The sequence below is a fragment of the Balaenoptera musculus genome, chromosome 10 (assembly GCF_009873245.2).
Source record: "Balaenoptera musculus isolate JJ_BM4_2016_0621 chromosome 10, mBalMus1.pri.v3, whole genome shotgun sequence".
NCBI lineage: Eukaryota > Metazoa > Chordata > Mammalia > Artiodactyla > Balaenopteridae > Balaenoptera > Balaenoptera musculus.
This window is the reverse complement of record NC_045794.1, coordinates 90,741,233-90,762,728: the sequence shown is the minus strand read 5'-3', so window position 1 is coordinate 90,762,728 and position 21,496 is coordinate 90,741,233. Positions and strand designations below refer to the sequence as shown.

At 47.4% G+C, this 21,496-nt stretch overlaps 1 protein-coding gene across 3 annotated transcripts in view; it reads left to right on the top strand.

Annotated features, from left to right (window-relative positions):
* LARGE1 (LARGE xylosyl- and glucuronyltransferase 1) overlaps positions 1-21,496 on the top strand; it is a 598,897-nt gene that overhangs the window by 269,804 nt on the left and 307,597 nt on the right. For all 3 annotated transcript variants that reach the window (XM_036864771.1, XM_036864770.1, XM_036864769.1), the window contains exons 3-4: positions 2,996-3,297; positions 20,009-20,091. In XM_036864771.1, coding sequence (XP_036720666.1) covers positions 2,996-3,297; positions 20,009-20,091 — 385 coding nt within the window. The remainder of the gene's footprint in view (positions 1-2,995; positions 3,298-20,008; positions 20,092-21,496) is intronic.

Below are 21,496 nucleotides of genomic sequence, written 5' to 3'. Positions count from 1 at the left end.
GCCACTTTCTCCCACGTGCCACTCAGAGAACAGCCCGTGTTCAGAAAATGGACAGCCCTCAACACCCTAATTTACATCAACTCATCTTGCCCGTAATACCACCTGTCTGCACCCCTACCCCCCGACTTGGACAGGGGTTGCAGGAACTAATTGACACCAAATACCTTCCAATGAGAGTTCAAGTGGTTGGTATTTCAGTATCTTACTTAAGCCTCCCCCATCACCCTTGCAAGGTTAGCGTTTCTACTTGCATTTCAGAGAAGGGAAAACCAAAGCTCATAGCATTTAATCCCTCCAAAGAGCAAATTCAGAGTTCCCATTTGTTGTATATTTTCCAGAGCTTCTGGGATCCTGGTGGGCTTCCAGAGCTTCCTGGGTTCCTTCCCAAAAGTGCCAAGGTCCTTTCAGAAGAAAGAAGACCCCCTCAAGCCCCAGAGCAACTGTACCTCCAACTCGGGCCATACTTGCAGGAGTTTGGCCACATGCAGTCACAGAGACCTTGTTTCCAGTCACCACAAGGGGAGCACAGCTTAAGCTTGTAGAGGCTCAGTTTCCTCATCTGTAATGGGGACACCGATTGCCACCTGCTTGTGCTGTGATAACCCAAGACATTATCAGCGTGAACTACCCAGCCCCTGCACAGAGCCATAGCAGGTGCAAAGTGTAACTGCCCTGCCCACTGATGGAAGCTAGATGATTGTCCTCCCCACCCCTGCTTGAAGGGTCAGTGTTGGCTGAGAAAACACAATTGCTGTGGCTCCCTTCTCTTTTTCATTCTCAGTGGAACTAATTTGGTTTTACCAAACAAGGAGACAGGTTTCAAAAGCCTGAGTCAGCTTGTAATCGGCCAGCTTGGTAACAATGCAACCCTAATCAACCTTTCACATCCCCATACACTTGGCCTTGGCCTTTGGTCTGTGGTCCGGAGCAGTGGAATTCAGCGAGTCATATTTGCTGTGTTGATAGCAAAGAACCGGGAGCTCAGGCGTTTAACCCTGAGGTGATTAAGAGGGAAAAAAGGAGTCGTGTTTGTGAAAACCCAGAGACACATCAAAGAGCCCTGGGCAGAGGCAGGCGCAGTAAGGCAGCACAGGTGAAACTCGCAGGGTGTAATTCATCACATTCTTTGATCCTCAAGTTTTGTGAGTCACAGAGACTCCCTGGGACAGTTTGCAAGCTCAGTGGGGGTCTGGGCAGGAAGGAAGAAAACTCCAAGTGTGGAAAAAGAGTGTTTTTTTAGCAGGAAGCTGAGAGAGGGTAATTTTCTGGAGATGTGATTTTTGCTTGGTCTTCTCTGAGGCGGCTGTGTTGTAGCTGGATCCTGGGATTTCTGCAGCATGAGAAGAGAGGAGGGAGAGTTTTGGGTGTGTCTTGTGTCCCTAGGGCTCCTCAACAGTAAGCATGCATTGAGCACTTACTGTGTACAAGGAGTTATGCTAAATATCCTTGGGAGATGAGGTTTTTACTTTAATAATTTTTAAATCCGTGGCTCTATATGTAGCCTTCTATGAATCTGCATTTAAGGGGAGTGTGTACAGGCTCGGGTATAAGAGAGACCTGGGTACGAATTTTGATACCACTGGGTTCTGATTGTGTGACTTTGAGAGACCTACTTGTCTTCTCTGTGTATGATTGTTAAATAGACTGTTTCTGGCCCTCAGTTTCATGATTATGCTCCTACTTTCTTCTCCCTTTTTGCACTTATTATTTTACTCTCTTGTCATGGACACATGCATCCACCCTTCCAGCATTTATCATATATTATGATATGTTTCCACAAAGATAAGTGAGAGCCAGTTTTTGTCCTCGTTGAACACCCAGTCTTCATAGGAAACATTTAGTAAAACAATTTACCAAATCCAGTGTGGCAGGCACATATTTTTCTTAGTGCTGTGTACGAAATGCTGTTGGAATATGCTGATAGATATTTTATCTGCAAATTGAAGAAGGCTTCCCTTGGGAGGTGATGCTTCTGAAACTGGGTTTTGAAGGATAAATAGGAGTTCACATAGGAAGAACTAAATTAACTTAATCACTATTAATACTTCTTTATTCCTTCTCTTCTTTTTTCCTCTCCTCCACTTCCTCCTACTCCCCCCCCCCCATTCTCCTCCTTTCCCTCCTCCTCCTACTTCATATTCATGTTTTATTGCTAACAAGAATATCTACCTGGAAATGTGCCAAGTAGGGAAAAGAAGACAGTGCATTTAATTAGGAAAAATTATATTGTGATTGTCTTCTCTAAACAGCATGTTTTTTCTTAATTGAAGTATAGTTGATTTACAGTGTTGTGTTAGTTTCTGATGTACAGCAAGTGATTCAGTTATACATATATATACATACTCTTTTTCATATTCTTTTCCATTATGGTTTATTACAGGATATTGAATATAGTTCCCCATGCTATACAGTAGGACCTTGTTGTTTATTTTATATATAGTAGTTTGAATCTGCCAGTGGCAAACTCCTACTAATTTATACCCCCCCATCCCCTTTGGTAACCATAAGTTTGTTTTCTATGTCCCTGAGTGTCTTTCTGCTTCATAAATAAGTTTATATGTGTCATATTTTAGATTCCACATATAAGTGACATCATATGGTATTTGTCTTTCTCTTTCTGACTTAGTTCACTTAGTATGATCATCTCTAGGTCCATCCATGTTGCTGCAAATGGCATTATTTCATTCTTTTTATGGCTGAGTAATATTCCATTGTGTATATATCCCACATCTTTATCCATTCATCTGTTGATGGACACTTAGCTCTTGGCTGTTGTAAACAGTTAAACAGCATGTTTTTCATCACCACGGTAAGTCATTCTGTTCTCAACTTTGTTCGCAGTTCAGTCTGGATGCGTGTTTATTTAGAACTCACTTTCCACCCGCTTTCGCTTCTGAATGGGACTGCAAAAGGAGCCCTGGACATCTGGTGTAAGGGTAGGGGCCCGTGGGGTTCTATTCGGCCTTAACTCTTCCCGTTCTCTCCGCACCTGCAGATGGGAAGCCGGTGTCGCTATCTCCGCTGGAGTCCCAGCCTCACAGCCCCCGGTACACGGCATCCAGCCAGCGGGAGCGCGAGAGCCTGGAGGTGCGCGTGCGCGAGGTGGAGGAGGAGAACCGCGCGCTCCGCCGGCAGCTCAGCCTGGCGCAGGGCCACGGCCCGGCCCACCGGCGCGGCAACCACTCCAAGACGTACTCCATGGAGGAGGGCACCGGCGATAGCGAGAACCTGCGGGCCGGCATCGTGGCAGGCAACAGCTCCGAGTGTGGGCAGCAGCCGGTCGTGGAGAAGTGCGAGGTAAGGAGCACCCGGAGCCTTCCAAGGTCCCAGTCCCCACATGGGCCACAGCCACCCCTTGCAAATGCCACCTGGAAGCGTGGCCAGGGGCCTGGAGAGAGCTGGCGTTCTTGGCTCAGGCCTTGGCCTGAATCTGGCTTGGTCATTCACTTTGCTGAATGGCCAGGCAAATCGTTTTAAGCCTCTGAGCCTCAGTTTCCCCACCTGAAAAATGGGCATAAGGAGGCCTGCACCGCAGAGATATTAAGAACAGCAAACAGAACCTGCTGCTTGTTTCTTTGCGGCTCATTTTGACACGCTCAGGATTTCCACGCCTAGCTGTCGTCCTGGGGGCCCCTGTTACTTAGCTTCCAGGGGGCATGGTGCACCTGGCCTTGAGGCCCTGCTGGGCAGTTCCCCTGGACCTCATTCTCACTTTACACACAGCTTCTGTAATTCAGAACCAGAGACTTGCTTATCTAAAGCAGTTCTTTGAACTTTTATAGCTTTGTATCATTTTCCCCCTTTTAGAGTACCCTGGGTTTCTTAGTAACTCTTTGGTCGTTTGGAAAACTTACCCACTCCCTCTCCCTCTTGCCCCTCACCCCGCCCCCGGTTCATGCATCCATGCTTATGTGTGCACTGCATGTGCATGCGCACACACGTGCGTGCACACACACACACACACACACGCACTCGTTTTCTGCCTCTTCCAGTCCCAATGGAGAGGAATTAGAACATCCCTGTTAACAGCAAGCCTTTCTGGGACAGACAAACCTGAGTTCATTTCCCAGCTCTGGTGGTTTCTGTTGTGAGTGCTTGAGCAGGTTACCTAACCCCTCTGAGCTTCAGATGTGTCTCATCAATAAACTTTAGAAAGCAATACCTGCTTCCTGCCGTATTTGTGAAGAGGAAATGGGACGGCCATATAAAGCCACAAATAGTGTCTGGTATACAGCATATTTTCAATTATGGGTAATTTTTGTTATTTTTAGTTAGATGCAGATATTACCTGCTGTTTGTTTATTCCATTTCCTGGCTACATTCTCAGAATGTTAGACTTCAAATGCCCTGAAGAGAAAACAATTTGCAAACTGTAAGATGCTGTTCACGTGAATGTGGTTTTTAGTGATATTGGTGATACTGTGTAGTATGCCATAAGGGGATATGGGGCTTATTGAGTGATGTAGACTCAGTTCCATGCAAGGTCAGTGGTCAGGGAGATTTTAGACTGGAATGGTCAGGGGGAGCCCCTGGATGGGGCTCATGGATTCTCAAGCCTGATTGAAGTGTGGGCTGGTAGAGAGGCGGAGGAAGGTAGATGGAGGACATCCAACAAGGAGTGTATGTGTGAGTAGGAAAAATATGAAGCGAGGCGCTGTCAAGCAGGAAACGATTCAGAACACAGTGAGTTGGTCGGTCAGGCGAGCACAGAGAACCTGGGCGGGGAAGCGGGTGCTACATTGTCATCATTCATCCAAAAAATATTTACTGAGCCTCTATTATGGGTCTCACACTGTTCTCTGTGCTTGGAAATAACAGTGACTGAAAAAGGGACAAAACTCCCTTTCTTCTGGTTCTTATGTTTTGAGGTGGGAAGTGAGGAAGAGACGATAAACAAAAAGAAATTCCTACTGTTACCAAACCCAGGTTTGGCTGCTCGGTGCTCATAAGCCAATGATTCGAGAGGCAAGTGTCAGTAGAAAGGAAAGGTACTTTAATCAGAAAAGCTGGCAATCTGGGGGGAAGGTGGACTCATGACCTGAGACCAACTCTGAAGATTCTGCTCAGCCATGAGAGTTTTTAAAGGGGAAAAAGGGGGAAGAATCTCAGTGAATCACTGAGGCAGGAGGTGGGATTCTGCATCATTCTCCATTGCACGCAGACGGGCTCTTTCTTCAGATGTTACGTTGCCTGCATGATCTACCTGCAGGATTCTTAGGGGGGCTGTTAGGGGTAGAGAGCTAGTCATTTTTTAACTGCTTAATTCTTCATTCTTCTTTTTATATAAGAAAAATCAACAGGTTAGGCAAGGCGTGGTGTGCATTCAGGAGAGCATAAGTCAGGAGTGAGGTTAAATTGCCTAGTGATCTCATTCCTATAATTAGGTTCTGACTACATGCCAGGCCCAGCCTCATTTAATCTTCCACAGCCATTGCCAGTGGCCTGTGTAATGGAAGATCTCTGTTTTGCATCTTTGGGGACTTAGCAACTTTAACAAATTCCCTTGGTCTAGGCTGGTCTGGGATGGGCCCTAATTTGGGGATCTTCTTTCCCAGCCTGGGTGAAGGCTGGTTTGATTTCTTACAGATTCTGTGCTCTCAGGTTATGGTCATGGCATCAGTTTAGAGTGTTGGCTGGCCCAGAGGGAGGAAATTCTTTTCTTTGAGTGTGTTTACATTATTATGACTCAGGCTGACTTAAACCATCAACTGTGATCAAGGAGGTGAAAAATAGAAAAGGAAAAGGAAAAAATGGGAGGACACAAGTGTAACAGGGAGAAAGCAGAGGATTCCTCTTCCTGCTGTAGTCTGTGTGGCCAGTGTCTTCCCCTACTCAGCTTTCTGAGATACACACATCCTACTGATATTTTTAAAGAGGGCTTCTGTCCCAAGCGCCCCACCAAATAGTGTGGGCAAAGACCATTGGCTTTCAAAATGGGAGACAGGAGCCCAATTCTGGTTCCCTCCGTACCTTGATGACCATGTGGCACTGAGCAAGTTACATCACTTTTCTGTGTGTTGGCTTCTTCGTTTGTAAGTTATGGATTAAAATCAAGTTCCTGCCTCAAACTATTTCAGTGGTGACAGTGGATATTAGAAATTTAGGCTAACAATAGCATAGTTAGTTGTGTTAGCAGTTGATTTCACTGTGATTTATCAAACAATCCCAAGTTAATGGTGGCTTTGCATCTTATTTCTGTTTACATGTAAGAAGTCTGGAGCTATTGGTGTAGGTATGTTCATGTCTGGGTGCAGGCTTCCTTTATCTTTCACCCAGCTGGCTTGACTGGCATTCTCAAGGTCATCTCATGGTCTTTAATGACTATCAGAGCTTCAGCCCTGTCATTCACATTCCAGCTAGCAGGAAATAAGAAGCATTAAGGTGGGGCATATCAGCTTGCTTTAAGAATATGTCTCAGAAATTTCACGATCAGTTCCTTTTAGAACACACTGGCAGAACTTCATTTAGCTGCTACCTTTAGCTGCCACCTAGCTGCAAGGGAGCCTGGAAAAGATAAATTTTCTTCAAAGAAGCCATGTTCTTTGTTAACATTTTGGAGTTTTGCTCCTAGAGAGAATAGATATTATGGTTACGGTGAACGTTCTCTGTCAAATGAGTAGTTACCGAACTCGGTTATACATTAGAATTATATACCAAACATGCATATTCATGGGACCCACCACAGAATCTATTGATTGAGAATCTCTGAGAATAGGGCCCAAAATATAAGTATTACAAATATGTATCCTAGTGATTCTGGGATAGTGGAAACTGTTTGGAAACCACTGCTTTAAGGGACAACGAAAATAAATGATGGGGTTCACTTTATCCTTATGCTCTTTGAGACATAAAGACCTCGAGCTTGTTAATTGTTACTATAACTTATTTTTTAGTCTTTTGCACCTGAGAATTAGGTTTTGCCCATTTGTTTATCTTCTCTTTGTGCGTCTTGATAATGTTATGTCTTAGACCCTTAAAAAGTTATTTTTTGGTGGACTTCACCTGTGATGAACCCCAGGTCCTGTTCGAGGTTCCATAGATGAATTAGAAAGTCCTGACCTGCTGGCATCTTATTTCAGTGTGGTCTACTCTGGGGGCACACGTGGCCTGAGATGCTGGCTTTATACCCATTAGCAGTGTGCTTCTTCGGTTTCCATCGCTTGGCATATTTAAAGATTTTTGGGAAAATGCCATAGAGGCAGATGAGAAATGTCATTCAGTGGAGTCAAAATAGAATCCTCCCTTCATGGGAGCACTCGTGGTTACAAGTGCTGAAGTTGGTCCTGACACCCTGTCAGCGTGCAGGGCCTCGTCACCAAGGACGTTGTCATCATATCTGGTTGTGCTGAAATTTCTCTGGGCTATGACAAGTATTTCTGAAAACCCTTCTGAGATGATGCCCGGGCTGTCAGCTGAGATATTTGGTGATAGAAATCAGGGACCTTTGCCAGTCCTTGTGCCCTCTTGTCGTTTTCTAATGGTGTGGCCTTCAAGTAGCTGCCCATGTTATTCTTGCACATATCTGTCGTCAGGACAAGGCTGCTTCCATGAGGGACTGGTTTCTTTGTGCCTTGGGACTTGGGACAGGATGATCCTCTTTGATCTCCACTTCTGCCTATGTGTGTACAGATGTGTGCTGCGTTTCTCGTTCTGGTCTATTCTGGGAGTCAGCTTACGGTACAGCACAGAAATCAGTGAACTGGAGTCCGAATTTCTAACCAGGAATCTTTACTTTGCCACTCACTAGCCATGTGACCTTGGGCAATTCAGTTACCCTCTTGGAGTCTATTTCATTATCATGAGATGAAAATGATAATGTGTTCTTCCCTATGCGATTGTGAGGATGAAATGAGATAGCAGGTGGGAAACTGACTTTGTATGGGTGTCACATAGACTTATTATGGATATTCCAGTTCTCAATTGCTGCCTAACAAATCACCTAAAATGTAATGGCTTGAAACAGTGCCAATCATTTTATTAGCTCTCCTGGTCTCTGAGGGTCAGGGATTTGAGAAGAGCTTAGCTGAGTGGTTCTGGAGCTGGAATGGTGAGGACTGGAACAATGGGTGCTGGCCCAGCATCTGCCTTCCCTGTTGTGGACTCAGGGTCTCTCCATGTGGTCTCTCTCTATGGCTAGTTTGGGCTTCCTCACATCATGGCAGCTCCAGAACAGTCACCTGCTTCTATGGCAGCCGATGGCTTTAAGTACAAGTATCCCAGTGAGCAAGGTAGAACAGAAGCACTTTTTTTTTTTTTTTTAAACTTTGGGTTTGTTTGTTTGTTTATTTATTTATTTATTTATTTATTTTATGGCTGTGTTGGGTCTTCGTTTCTGTGCGAGGGCTTTCTCTAGTTGTGGCAAGTGGAGGCCACTCTTCATCGCGGTGCGCGGGCCTCTCATTATCGCGGCCTCTCTTGTTGTGGAGCACAGGCTCCAGACGCACAGGCTCAGTAATTGTGGCTCACGGGCCTAGTTGCTCCGTGGCATGTGGGATCTTCCCAGACCAGGGCTCGAACCCGTGTCCCCTGCACTGGCAGGCAGATTCTCAACCACTGCACCACCAGGGAAGCCCCCAGAAGCACTTTTAATGACCTGGCCTCAGAAGTCACATAGTGTCACTTTTGTTGACAGTGTAGTCTGTTAGTTGACACAGTCACAAAAGCCCACCCAGTTTGAAGGGAGAAGGAGCACACATCCCATCCCTCAATGGGAGGAATGTCAAAGAATTAAAACAGCAACAGTTGATATTGTTATTATGAAAAGCCAGGTGAATGGTACTGTCTGATGTCAGACCACCCCTTGAGGAAGTATCTCTTTCCTTCTATTCCATGCTTTGAACTTCATTCAAAATGAAATAGTAATGTAATAGTAATAAAAGTTAACATGTATTGAGCCCTGAAAGTGTAGGCGACACCATGCTAAAGCTTACATAAAATATCTCATTCAATCTGCGCATAGCATACTTTCTTCCTTTTATAGATTAGAAAACTACTGCTGAGAAAAGTTAAATAATTATTGCAAAGTCACACTGTCTGGAAGAGGTGGGAGCTCACATTTAAACCTTGGCAGTTTGCTTTCTAGAACCTGTGCTCTGAACCACTGTGCTGGACACGTCATAAATTAGGGCTTCTGGGACCTGTGTTCCCGTCAGCTCAGAACTGCAGTCCTTATTCTGTGCGTGGCAGATGCCTTACCTCAGAAGGCTTCTGGGTGACAGTAACAATATGGAGGTCATCTTTCACCTTGGGGGCTGTCGCAGCCCTATGAGGGTAATCATTCCTCTGTGGGTCTAAGCAAGGATCTGTCTGTTCTTTAAAAAGAAGTTGGGTTGTTCTAAAGTGCCTGCCAGATTGTGACTGCATTTGTCAGCTCAGTGGGAGTTTACCATTTTGCTTTAGGTTTTATGTTTATAAATCTTGACACCTCTTACCTGCATTTTCTGGACCCATAACAGACCTCCAAGAATTTTGATCTACCTCTTTGTTTTTACTTCATCTTCAAGGTCTTTCCATAATCTCTCCACAGTGGAAGGGTTTGCCCGCAATCTTTTCATACATCATGTTGCTGTTGAAAGATACTCTTACAGCATTTGGATTCACATTTCATTAGCTTCATATGTTGTCTTTGGGGCTCCTCAAAGGACGTAAATCTACTAAAACATCCTTGCTAAATGTCAGGCCCTGGAACTAGGGGATGTTGTACTGGAAGGTACCTAGTAAGACTTCTTCTGCAGTGATTTTCAGGAACCCTAGCTCTCAGTGTGGTCTTTCGGGTACCTTCCTTGAGTGTATTAATTATTTATTGCTTCATGGCAAGTTATTACCAAAACTTAGCAGTTTGAAACAACATGCATTTATTATCTCATAGTTTCTGAAAATTGGGAACCTGAGAGCAGCTTAGTTGGAGATCGAGGCTCCAGATCTCTCCTGAGGTTGCACTTAAGACATCTGCTGGGGCTGCATCAGCTATAGGCTTGATTGGGGCTGGAGCATCTGCTTCCAAGCTGGCACACTGGCCCGGCTGGGGCCTCACTTCCTTAAGACTGCTTGAGTGTTCCCCTGGTGTAGCAGCTAGCTTTCCCCAGAGGAGGTGATCCAGCAGAACAAGGCAGAAACGACAGTCTTTTTTTGATCTAGCCTTGGATGTCATGGACCATTACTTCTGCTAAGTTCGACTGGTCACACAGACTCACTGATACAGTGTAGGAGGGGCTGCACAGGGCATGGTTCTCAGCTGGCAGGGATCTTTGGGGGTCAGTCTTGGGCTGGCTTCCACACCATGGCCATGGCAAGGGGCCCTTTCTCTGGCAGCCTCCTGGCTGTGCTTACCCCGAAGCAAGGCTGCCTTGATCTGCTTTATCTATTGTGCCCTCTTGTAAAACTTACTTTGAAAATGTGCCCTTAAGAGCAATGACAACAAATAAAGACGCAACCCTCTCATTTTAAAGTTGATGAAATTAAAGCAGGGAAATATAAAGGGTCTTACTTAAGGTTACACAGTTGCTACCACAGCCCAGATGATGACACTGGTGGCTCACCTCCGCATTCCGGGGTTTTCTGCCTTCTTGTATTGAAAGAGGATAAAGGCAGTGCCAGCGTTCGACAGTGGAGGGAATTGGGCATCTTTGAAAGCCTTCCTTTCAACGGTAAGGGAAAGACTATTTCAGTTCTTACTTGAAGAGGAGTAGAAGTGAGGGCAGAAGGAAAAAACCTGATGCCTAGCTGTTGCGAATATTTAAGGTTCAAAGCTGGGAATTCCCTGGCGGTCCAGTGGTTAGGACTCTGTGCTTTCACTGCTGAGGGCCTGGGTTCAATCCCTGGTCGGGGAAACTAAGATCCCATAAGCCACGCAGAGCGGCCAGAAAGGAAAAAACAAAAAGGCTCAAGGCCTCAAATTCAGAGTCTTCAGCATATTATAAACTCTCTTATAATAATAATAATAATAATTGAATAATGACTGCTGATATATATCTACTGCTTACAGGATGCCAGGCTCTAAATCATGAGTCATCTTACTTAATATGTCCAACCCTGTAAGTTGACACATTTATTACCCCTTTTCTATAGATGAGGAAGCTGAAGTCCCAAAAGGTAGTCCTGTATCTTGAGAGGTGGGGAAGAGTTTGACAGGGGCGGGGAAGCGCTAGAGCATCCTAGATCGAGGGTACATCATGGAAGCAAGAAAGCTCAGTGCCTCATCTAGCTTGATCATGGCGTGAACAGCGTGGAAGGCGGAGGCGGGGCTGCTGATGGTAATGATGTTAATCAGACCTGCTTTCATTAATTGTGCAGGTATTAGGTGCCAGCATTGAACTTGACATACCTTAGCTTAAGAAATCATTTTAATCATCCTAATTTTATAGATAGGGAAACTTAGGCTTAGTGAGACCATGTAGTGAAGATCCAGGTTGTAATTTTTCTTTTAATTTTGGTTAAGAAAAAAACCCTCAAAACATGAAATTTCTCTTCTTAACCATTTTCAAGTGCACGGTTCAGTTATGTTTAGTATATCCACACTGTTGTGCAACAGATCTCCAGAACTTTTTCAAAACTGAGACTCTGTTCCCAATGAGCAGGGACTTTCCATTCATGCTTCTGTCCAGCCCCTGGCAACCATCATTCTACTTTCTGTTTCTGTGATTGGTCTACTTTAGATACCTCTTATAAGTGGGATCATAGAGTATTTGTCTTTTTGTGACTAGCTTATTTCACTTAACATAACGTCCACAAAGTTCACCATGTTGTAACATGTGACAGGATTTTCTTCCTTTTGAAGGCTGAATAATAATTCATTGTACAGATAGACCACATTTTGTTTATCTGTTCATCTGACAGTGGACACTTGGGTTGCTGGCACCTCTTGGCTGTTGTGAATAGAGCTGCTGGGAACGAGGGTGTGCAAATATGTTGCTGAGGTCCTGCTTTCCATTCTTTTGGTTATATACCAAGAAGTGGGATTGCTGGATCATATGGTAATGCTGTTTCTAATTATTCCAGGAACTGCCATACTCTTGTCTTTAGTGACTGCACCATTTTACACTCCCAGCAACAATGCACAAGGGTTCCGGTCTCTCCACATCCTCGCCAGAGGTTGTAAATCTTAATGTGTGTGATAGCCTGCTCCCTCCACTGGAGAAGCCGACTGTGAACTGGTCATGAAGGACTTTGAACTAGGATGCCCTCTGGCCCTTTCTCACCCCCACCACTACCTCCCTGGCCCGTTTCATCTCCAGCTTCATGTGCCATGAAGCACACCCAGAGATGGAGTTTCACGTGCTGACCGTCTATGAAGGCATGTCCACGGGGCCAGCCATGAGGATGCCGTGGGAGGGTCATTGGCTGCAGCTGCCCCAGGAAGGGGCCGACCCTCAAAAAGGCAGCTCTTGGTAAGGAGGCTGTTCCTAGCAAGTGGGGCAACGCACACCTCATGAAAGGGGCCTTAGGCCGCATATCACGGAGTGCACCGCACTTGGGTTATTGCAGTAGCTTCCTGACTGTTCCTCCCGCTCCCACCTTCCTTGCTTGCTCCCCTACCCCCCAGGTATGTGCACACTCACAGCATCTGTTCTTAACGGGCAGTTTGCGTGATCCTTTTAACATTTAAATCAGATTGTGCCGTTTCTTGGCTTTGAACCCTCCAGTAGCTTCTCTCCTCACACATAGGAAAAGCCGAGTTCTTAAGGATCCCTGGGAGCTCTAGAAGAGCTGCCTCACGGACTCCAGCTTTCCTCCCTGCCGTCTTTCCCAGGCTGCCTGGCCTCCCCCCTGTTCCACAGGCGGCTGCCTTGTATCTCAGGGTTGTTTCCGCTGCCTGGGACACTCTGCCTGGACACCCAGAGGCCTCATTGCCTGACCTACGTCAGATTTTTGCTCCAGTGTCACCTCAGGGAGGGTTGTCCAGACAACCCCACTTTAAAATCTTAGCCCTTCTCACCAGCTACCCATCCACATGCCCTTCTTCCTCCCCTGCTTAATTTTTCTTCCTAGACTCCTCATTGTCTAGCATTCTATATAGTTTAATTACATGTGCCTTTGTTTGTTTATTTTCTGTGTCCCCCCAAGTGGAATGCCAGCTCCCGTGATGGGGGGCAAGGATTCAGTCTCCTTCACTTGCTGCTGTATCCCCAGCAGCTACAATTGAGCCTGGTACATAGTAGGTGCTCAGTCCATGCTTGTAGAATGACTGAGTACTTGGCAAAGGTGTGTAGACTTTTGGGGTCAGGTTGGTCATCCATTGGCCCCATAGATGGGATTGTGATACGTGTCAACTGTGCTGGGTATGGGGCTATATTTAGACAACCCACCTGCCCCAGGCATGGGTTTACCCTAATAATTAAACTCTTCTTGACCCACCCAAAAATCAGTCTCACCCTTTCCCATGTCTTCCATGAAACACTTGGGTTTCTGATTCCTCAGCTTATGATGTTCTTCATAACACAAGAAAACCTACCCTAAAGCAGACCAGGAACATGCCGGTGGGGATGCTGGGAGATCGTTCCCTTGTTGTCCATTTATTGGGCCTTGGCCACGGAGGATGCAGTCACTGCTCCCTGGAGGTTTGGCCCATCCCGTCCTCTCACCGGGCCCTGCAGGCCCTGCGCTCCACCTGCCCCCTTGCCCAGGCCCTGATGACTTGGCTTCCATTATGGTTGGAAGGGGTCTCCTTCTGTTTTCTACAGGGTTGAAATAATTTTGTCTTCTGGGTCCGTGGATCAGTACTTTGAGGGAACAGACAGAATTCGGTCAGTGGTTTCCCAAGAGGGTAGAGCCTGGGCGGTTTGTAAGATTATTTTAGGTGGCACGTTAGCAATGTATTTTTAAAAATTTAATAGTTAACATATGTGTGTTACTGAGCCGAGTTGTGTGGGTTGAATGGCAGGAGTCTGAGTTCTTCGACCCCTTTGCCGCTGACTGGCGGAGGCGAGGGGCCTTGGACCACTCATCTGCTCTGTCTCACTTCCTTCCTCTTGAATTTTGGAAAATCCTGGGTATTTGGAAAGCTCTGTATATAGAACTTCTAAATCCCTCTTTTTATAAAGGAGTCACCGAGGATCAGAGAGGTTAGGTCATTTGCCCAGGGGCACCCAGGTGGCCAGAGGCAGAGCTGGGCCGCCGTCCTGATTTCCAGGGCTTTGTTTTCGCGCAGGAGAAGCTGCATCCCGTGTTCTCCTCTCCTGGCCTTTTCATCACCCTGGAAGGGTCGTCAATTCCAAGGCGGTGGGAGAATGAAGTAGCTGTGTGGGAGCACTGCCTCTGCTTGTCTTGTAGAAGGGGGGGGGGCGGTGCTTCCTCCTCGGAGAGTATCGGAAGCAGATTCTGCGAAGACCCCTCCTCCTCTCCCAACATAATCACAGCTGACATCTGTGGAGTGTTTAACCGGAGACACTCTTCACAGCGCTTTACACACAGAGCAGTTCTCAGGCGGAGTCCCCGGACCAGTAGTGTCAGTGTCACCTGGATTCGGGGACTCCTCAGGCCGCTCCCCTGAACCTCCTGAATGAGGAGCTCAGGAGGAGGGACCCAGCGCTCTATGCTAGCAAGCCCTCTGGGGAGTCTGATGCATGTTAGACTTTGAGGACCACTTACCCTCAGCAACCCCTTGAGGGTAAGTAGTGTTATGTCCCCGTTTTACAGATGAGGAGGCTAAAGCTGGGGGATGACGAACACCTTCTCGTTACGCTGCGTATGCAGTCGGTAACATGAACGAACATCAGTTCAGTAGCGCACCTACTTGCACTTACTTGTCTGATCCCCGCAGTTACACAGCGGAGTGTCCATTTTGATCTCCATTTTACAGGTGAGCCAGTGAGGCTCAGGGATGTTAAGCGACTGCTCCAAGGTCACGCAGCGACTTAGCTTTGAAGTTACGGCTCAGACCCAGGTCTCTTCACTCTCGTTGGGTTCTCCCAGCTAACTGGCCCCTGCCTCTGTCGCCAGCTGTGTGCCTCTCCCTGGCTGCCGTGGGAGCATCTGTCCTCTGGGAGGTCCTGCCTCTCCACCCCCTGTTCTAGCAGCTGCAGTCCAGAATCTGGGCCGAGCCTGACTCCCCCCAGCCCCTCCGCACATATGCCAGCGTTTAAACAGGTTTCCCCTCCCACTCCCAAAGGCTCCCGGTTATGAGATGCTTTCACTACGTTGTGCCCCCAGGTGGAATGCCTGGCCTTCAGGGTCGCTGCTAATGGGGTCGCTGCTGGACACGTGGCTGGCTGGAGTGTTGATTACTTCTGCTGGGGCCACAGTTTGTCTTCCATCCCTTGGTTTGGTCTGAATTTCTTTGGGGACAGTGGTTATTTTTCTCTTGCATGCCTATATGAGAAAACAGCCCTATGGGGATTTTTTTCCTGTTGGAGGGCAGTTCTCTTTCAGGTTACATGGAGACTGGCAAGCACAGTTATAAATCCCTGCTGACCCCGAATAGCAGCAGTGAATATTGCCCTGGTCTCGTTACTAGAATGCCCTCTCTTCCTGGAAGCTCTCCCTGCCTCTGCTCGGTCTGGGGTGCTGCTGGCTACTCTGGGGGCAGGGACGCCGAGCTTGCCACCACAGAAGCCTCTGCAGTCCCTGCTGGGGTTGTCTGCTTGGCTCTTTCTCTCTCTTCACTTGACCCGGGGGATGAAGGCTGATTGACGTTTTGATCCTTTGAGCCCAGCACGGTGCCTGGCACATCAGTCTCCAGAAACACTCCGGTCATGTCTGAATTCTTCCTGCAGGCCCTAAAAGTAAAGGTCACGCACTTGACCCCAGTGGCATCAGGAATGAGAGCTTAGCTCTGGCACTCTGACCGGTATCTTTGGGTGCAGCTTGCAACACTGTATTCAGGAATAAAGGGAGTGAGCAGGAAGCTTTACTGGCTTCCTTAGAAAGAGCCTTGTGGCCCCTGTGTCTGAGAATTTTGTGCAGTGCTCTAAAATTTTGTTTTTTTGTTGTTTTTTTTAAAATTTTTTTATTTATTTATTTTTGGCTGTGTTGGGTCTTCGTTTCTGTGCGAGCGAGGGCCACTCTTCATCGCGATGCGCGGGCCTCTCACTGTCGCGGCCTCTCTTGTTGCGGAGCACAGGCTCCAGACGCGCAGGCTCAGTAGTTGTTGCTCCGCGGCATGTGGGATCCTCCCAGACCAGGGCTCGAACCCGTGTCCCCTGCATTGGCAGGCGGATTCTCAACCACTGCACCACCAGGGAAGCCCTAAAATTTTGTTTTAAGTAAATTTTTTTTTTTTTTGGCCATGCCACACGGCTTGTGGGATCTTAGTTCCCTGACCAGGGATCAAACCCCGGCCCCGGCAGTGAAAACACTGAGTCCTAATCGCTGGACTGCCAGGGAATTCCAGAGTGCCTTAAAATTTATAACTACAATTTATCCATTCTCAAGTTTGTTATATTGATGCTCTCCTGCCTTGTTTTATTTTAGGGATCGGTGATATATCTATGGATGCTCCAAAATTATCTGTGGTTCCCTTCCAGCCACCAGGACGAATGGGGTGCTGAGGAAGGATCCCTGGAATTTGGTCTGGTCTTGGCAGGAAACAGAGGGACACTCACAAAAGAGGTGGAGAGGGTTTAATGCAGGGTTAAGGGGAACCAGCGAGGGTGGTACAGCTCCCACGAGGGAGTCACTACAACCCCTGGGCCCGAGAGGTGCAGGCGGGAGGCCCTGTGGAACCCAGCAAGAAGTGGACATAAAGAGGGGGGCCTTTGGACTCCCGCTAGGGTCTCCCATTGACCAAACTCAACCAGGAACCAGAAGCAGGAGGAACCCAGTTAATTCGGTCTAAAAAAATCAGGCTCTTGGGGCACAGAGCCAGTTGGAGAAGGGCAGAAAGTGAGTCTAGAGGAGCAAAGAAGAGCATCGTCACACTACTTGCAGACTTTTTGACCAATAAAGGCAAGTATGACATCTACCAAGTATAGGGCGGAAGTGGACCAGTGGTCACAGAATCTGACGTTTAGACCCTTCCCTTTGGGAGTTGGAATGTCCATGTATCTGTGACCATCTTTAAGCCACCACATTGAGAAACTTGAAAACCTGTACTTCATAGCTTCAGAACAGAAAGTTCTCATGGTAAGGCCATGTGTGCACCCCTGCTCTTTTAAGGAACCTTCATCCCTGTTTGCAGACTGTCTCCGCTCCTACCCCAAGCCCTGCCTCACTCCTGCCATTCGCTGCTGCACCCACAAAATTTGGGACCACCCCGAACTCTTCCAAGCGCGTGTTCGTGACACTCCAATTTTCTGCTTTCCTGGGTAGCAGGGCTCTGCCGCAGCGGCTCCAGGGGATGAATTTATTCATGGTGGCAGGTGTACTGGATGAAACTAAAGAGATTGGAAAATTATGTAAAATGTTTGAGAATGTGCATGCGCGTGCTTACATTTAATGGGCCCATTTGAAAACGTCCCTGAACCCTGAAGCCAAGACAAAGTTTGATATCTCGGAGGCCAGGTGTTTAAATATTTGCAATTCCAAAGAGCCTGATTCAGCGTGCTTTTACCCATTCTCATCCCCACCCTGGTTATGTCTCCCATGTGCAGGCGTTTCCCTATCCGTTTCCTTCATGATTTAAACAGTGACAGTTGCATCCACATTACAGGCTTTGATTCCGAGTCTTTTGGAGATATTATCCGGAGCTAAGCGGGGCTGTCATCATTTTACAGGTGGAGAAGTTGAGATGTGCAGAAATGAGTTTGAGAAAGGTGTCTTTGGTGCCCCATGAGATCTGAGCCTCCCCCACCCGCCTCCCCATCCTGAAAACCTGGACCTTTTGCACAGCATCATTTTTTTGGTGGAATGCCTCCTGTGCATTGTAGGATGTTGAGCACCATCCCTGGGCGCCACCCACCGGATGCCAGTAGCCCTGCACACCCCCAGGAGTGACAACCAAAAATGAGTCCAGACATTGACGCCTGTTCTGGGGGAGGCAGAGGGGAGTGAATTACACGCTGTTGAGAACCACCACCTTCCAGCAGGGTATTTTAAGATCTTGAGCATAGGAGATTGTTAATTGGTCTGAGATGGGGCTGGGGCACAGGGTGTATTTTTTAAATCGTTTGGGTGTTTCTGATGTACCACCAGCAGGGTAAAGAATCTCTTTTGCAGAATTCAAATCCCATCTCTCTCAGCGTGTTTCCTGATCTATAATGCTGAAATAGTAACACTGTACTTGCCTTGTACAACTAAATCTGGCAGTCTGTGTGCTGAGTACAGTACCTGGAATGTAATAATTTGCTCAATAAATATTAGCTCTTAGTGTGGTGATTATTTTTCTCTTTTATCTTCCCTCGTCCTCCTTCTTGATCCCCAGGTATAAGTCTGGAGGAGGGACCCTGTAGCCCTGATCCAGGAGTCGGGGTTTGTGTATTGAGTGTGGGGTTGAACATGTCAGGGAGCCAAGGGCACAGTAGATGGGTCAGGCAAGGTAGGGCCTGATACACAGGGCGAAATGGGGTTCTTCAGGACGGGGAGGGGAAGGTGCAGGGGTGAGAGGCTCTGAGAATCCCACAGCTGCGGGTGAACCCGTGATTTCAGGATTTCTCGAAATGAGCATCTGGATGAAGCTGAGGTTCAGCTCCTGGCATTGAGAGTGGGTGGCCAAGGTGCAGTGAAGGTCACTGGAGTTGAAGAGGTCTTGAAAGTGCATTCCAGGCTCTTGGCTGGTTTATCCTTGAGATGGCTAAGCTTCCCTTGGTGATGTCAGGAGGCACGGTGCTGAAAGTAGGTCTGGGGAAGCCTGTGTGGCAGTGACCAGGACCTCAGAACTGCACTGCAGTTGGAAGTGACTCATGAGGATAACAGGGGGTCTGGGAGCCGGGCCCTGGGAGGAAGGGCCATGTGTGTGGTTCTGAAAACAAGGAGGCACCTATCAAGACCCCTCCCTCGAATTTCAGTATTGGGTGCCCTGGGGAACATATTGGTTCTGCAGTACTCCCAGGACAGAACAGGGCTGGAGTGGGTGTTAGTAGGCAGGTTTCAATTCGAGGGAGGCTGTGCTTTGGTAAAAGGACAACATGGAGAGGCAAGAACCGCCCCCCCCCCTTTCTTCCAGCTGTTCTGAGAGAGGCTGGGCAACTTCCTAAAGGGGATGCCCTAGGGCAGTACTTTCCAGTCTTTGTCAGGTGTGGCTCCCACAGAGGATGATAATTGTATGGTACAAGGAGGTGAATAGGAAAAATTGCTGGCAGCAGAGGGCAGCCAAGCCTGAGGGGTAGCCCTGCCTGGTAGCCTGGAGATCTCACTTCAAGAGATGAGCGTCTTCGTCGCCTGTAATTCATTTCATGGCACACCAAGGTGCCAAGTCACCCCGTTTGGGAAGCTCAGCTCTTGACGTTTTTGCTGTGATTGGACCGTGGTGTGCTGTATTTCTGCACATGGCGTAGTTCCCTTCCGTGACATCCTGCAGGACACGTGTCATGCTCCTCATGTTACGTGATTGGTTAATGGACAGACTGGGGCCCATGCTCTCGAGTGCTTGGAGGAGGAGATGACCCATCCTCGTCCCGTTGATTCTGCCCGTCTTCAGTTCCTTGAATGGCGTCCCAGCTGGGGCCGATAGGTGGTTGTTGGTCCCTTTGCCCTGTTTTCAGGTTACCCCTGACCTGAGACATCTTGTGAGAACGTTTCCCAAACTCTGAGCCACCACATCTCCGTCTGAGATCCCCGATTGTCAGTTCATCCTTTCAGGGCGTATTACTTTCTCTTCTCTTGTTACCAGTTGTCACTGTCTCCAGGCATGGGGGCCCGGGACTCACTGTTTAGCTATTCAAGCCAATTGCCATTTCTCTCATCCCCAAAATGTAATTGAAAAGAGCCTTAATGGTTTCCAAATGATGATAGCTCCATAAACCGATTTAAAAGGCCTTAATAAAACTGTCTCGAGTTATTCTTGACAGCTGCCGCCAATGCTTTTTGTGTCCCAGTGATCCCAGCAAGAAATAAGGGCACTTTTTCTTGCGGTCCAAAGCGCCAGGAAAGTCCTCTCCCTCCATCTAACTGCTCCCCTGCTTGCTTTGCTTCCCAGACGATCCACGTTGCCATTGTCTGTGCCGGATACAACGCCAGCCGGGATGTCGTCACCTTGGTGAAGTCTGTCCTGTTTCACAGGTAAGCGTGACTGTCATCCTCCGCGGGCTCACGTGTGTAGCTGCCAGCCTGTGCCTTTCCTCCAGAAAGGGTTAAATAAAAGCAACATTTCTCATCAATCATTTAAGCTGCCATGAAAATGTGAATATTGTCTGAAACCCTGGGGAGATTATCATGTTAATAAATGTTTAACAGCAGTGATGAGATGCCCTCTCGCAATGTTTAGAATTGTAGCTCTTAGACCTTAAGGGACCTTCAAGGACACTGCAGATTTGCTCCTTCAGTTTCTTCATTGCCTTCCCCTGCCTGACAGTCATCATACCTCCATTTACACTTCTCTGTTGACAAGTTGTGTTATGGACTGAATTGTGTCCCCCTAAATTTTATCTGTTTGAATCCTAAACTCCAGGACCTCAGAATGTGATGGTATTTGGAGATAGGGCCTTTCAAGAGGTAATTAAGTTAAAATGAGGTCATATAGGTAGGCCCTAATCCAGTATGACTGAGGTTTTTATAAGAAGAGAAGATTAGGACAGAGGGACAGCCATTTACAAGCCAAGGGGAGAAACCTTAGAAGAAACCAACCCTGCTGACACCTTGATTTTGGACTCCTAGCCTTCAGAAGTAGAGAAAATAAATGCCAGTTGTTTAAGGCACACAGTCTGTGGCATTTTGTTATGGCAATTCTAGCAAGCTAATACAGGATGCTTATTCTATTCCAGCGTAGCCCATCCCACCTCCAGGTGTTTCTGACCATTAGACTGTTCTGCCTTACATCAAACTGAACTTTTGCAGCCGGTAGATTCTGTGATAAAGTCCGTTGGTGCTAGGGCGTCACCATGGAGGCAGTCGTACAAAGGATGGATTCCTCTTCCACGTGGAAATGAGGGTCCCTCCTGAGTCCTCTGTTCTCCAAGTCAAACTCCTGCCATTTGCTTTTATAATACTTTTTCATGGCACTTTTCTTCTGTCCCCTCACTATTTTGATTGATACCTAGTTATATTCAGAGTGTATCCAGAATTGGGCCTACAGCCCCAGCCAGTGTCCTTGGGCTCTGCTCGAACATTCTTTCTTACCAAGGGTTTGGATGAAGCCCATCCACAGCTGCATCCAGCAGCATGGAAATGTATCCGATAACCACGGCAGGATCCAGAAGGGTCTTAGCAGTAAGAACAGTCATGAAAAGCTCCCACAGTTTAATTGAACAGTGATCAATGTAAAGTTTTACACCCAAATCTGTCAACAGCATAAAAGGAGAAGGGAGAGATGGTGGACGCCCAAGACATACCCACCCTGCAGGAAGGTGGGATTCATCTTGTGTCCACTTCCTCTCTCAGTCCCCCAACCAGCCCATCTGTCACCGATGCCTTGAGGTCCTCCTTCCTAAGTAATTTTCAGTTCCACCCCTTCCCCTCCATCCCCACT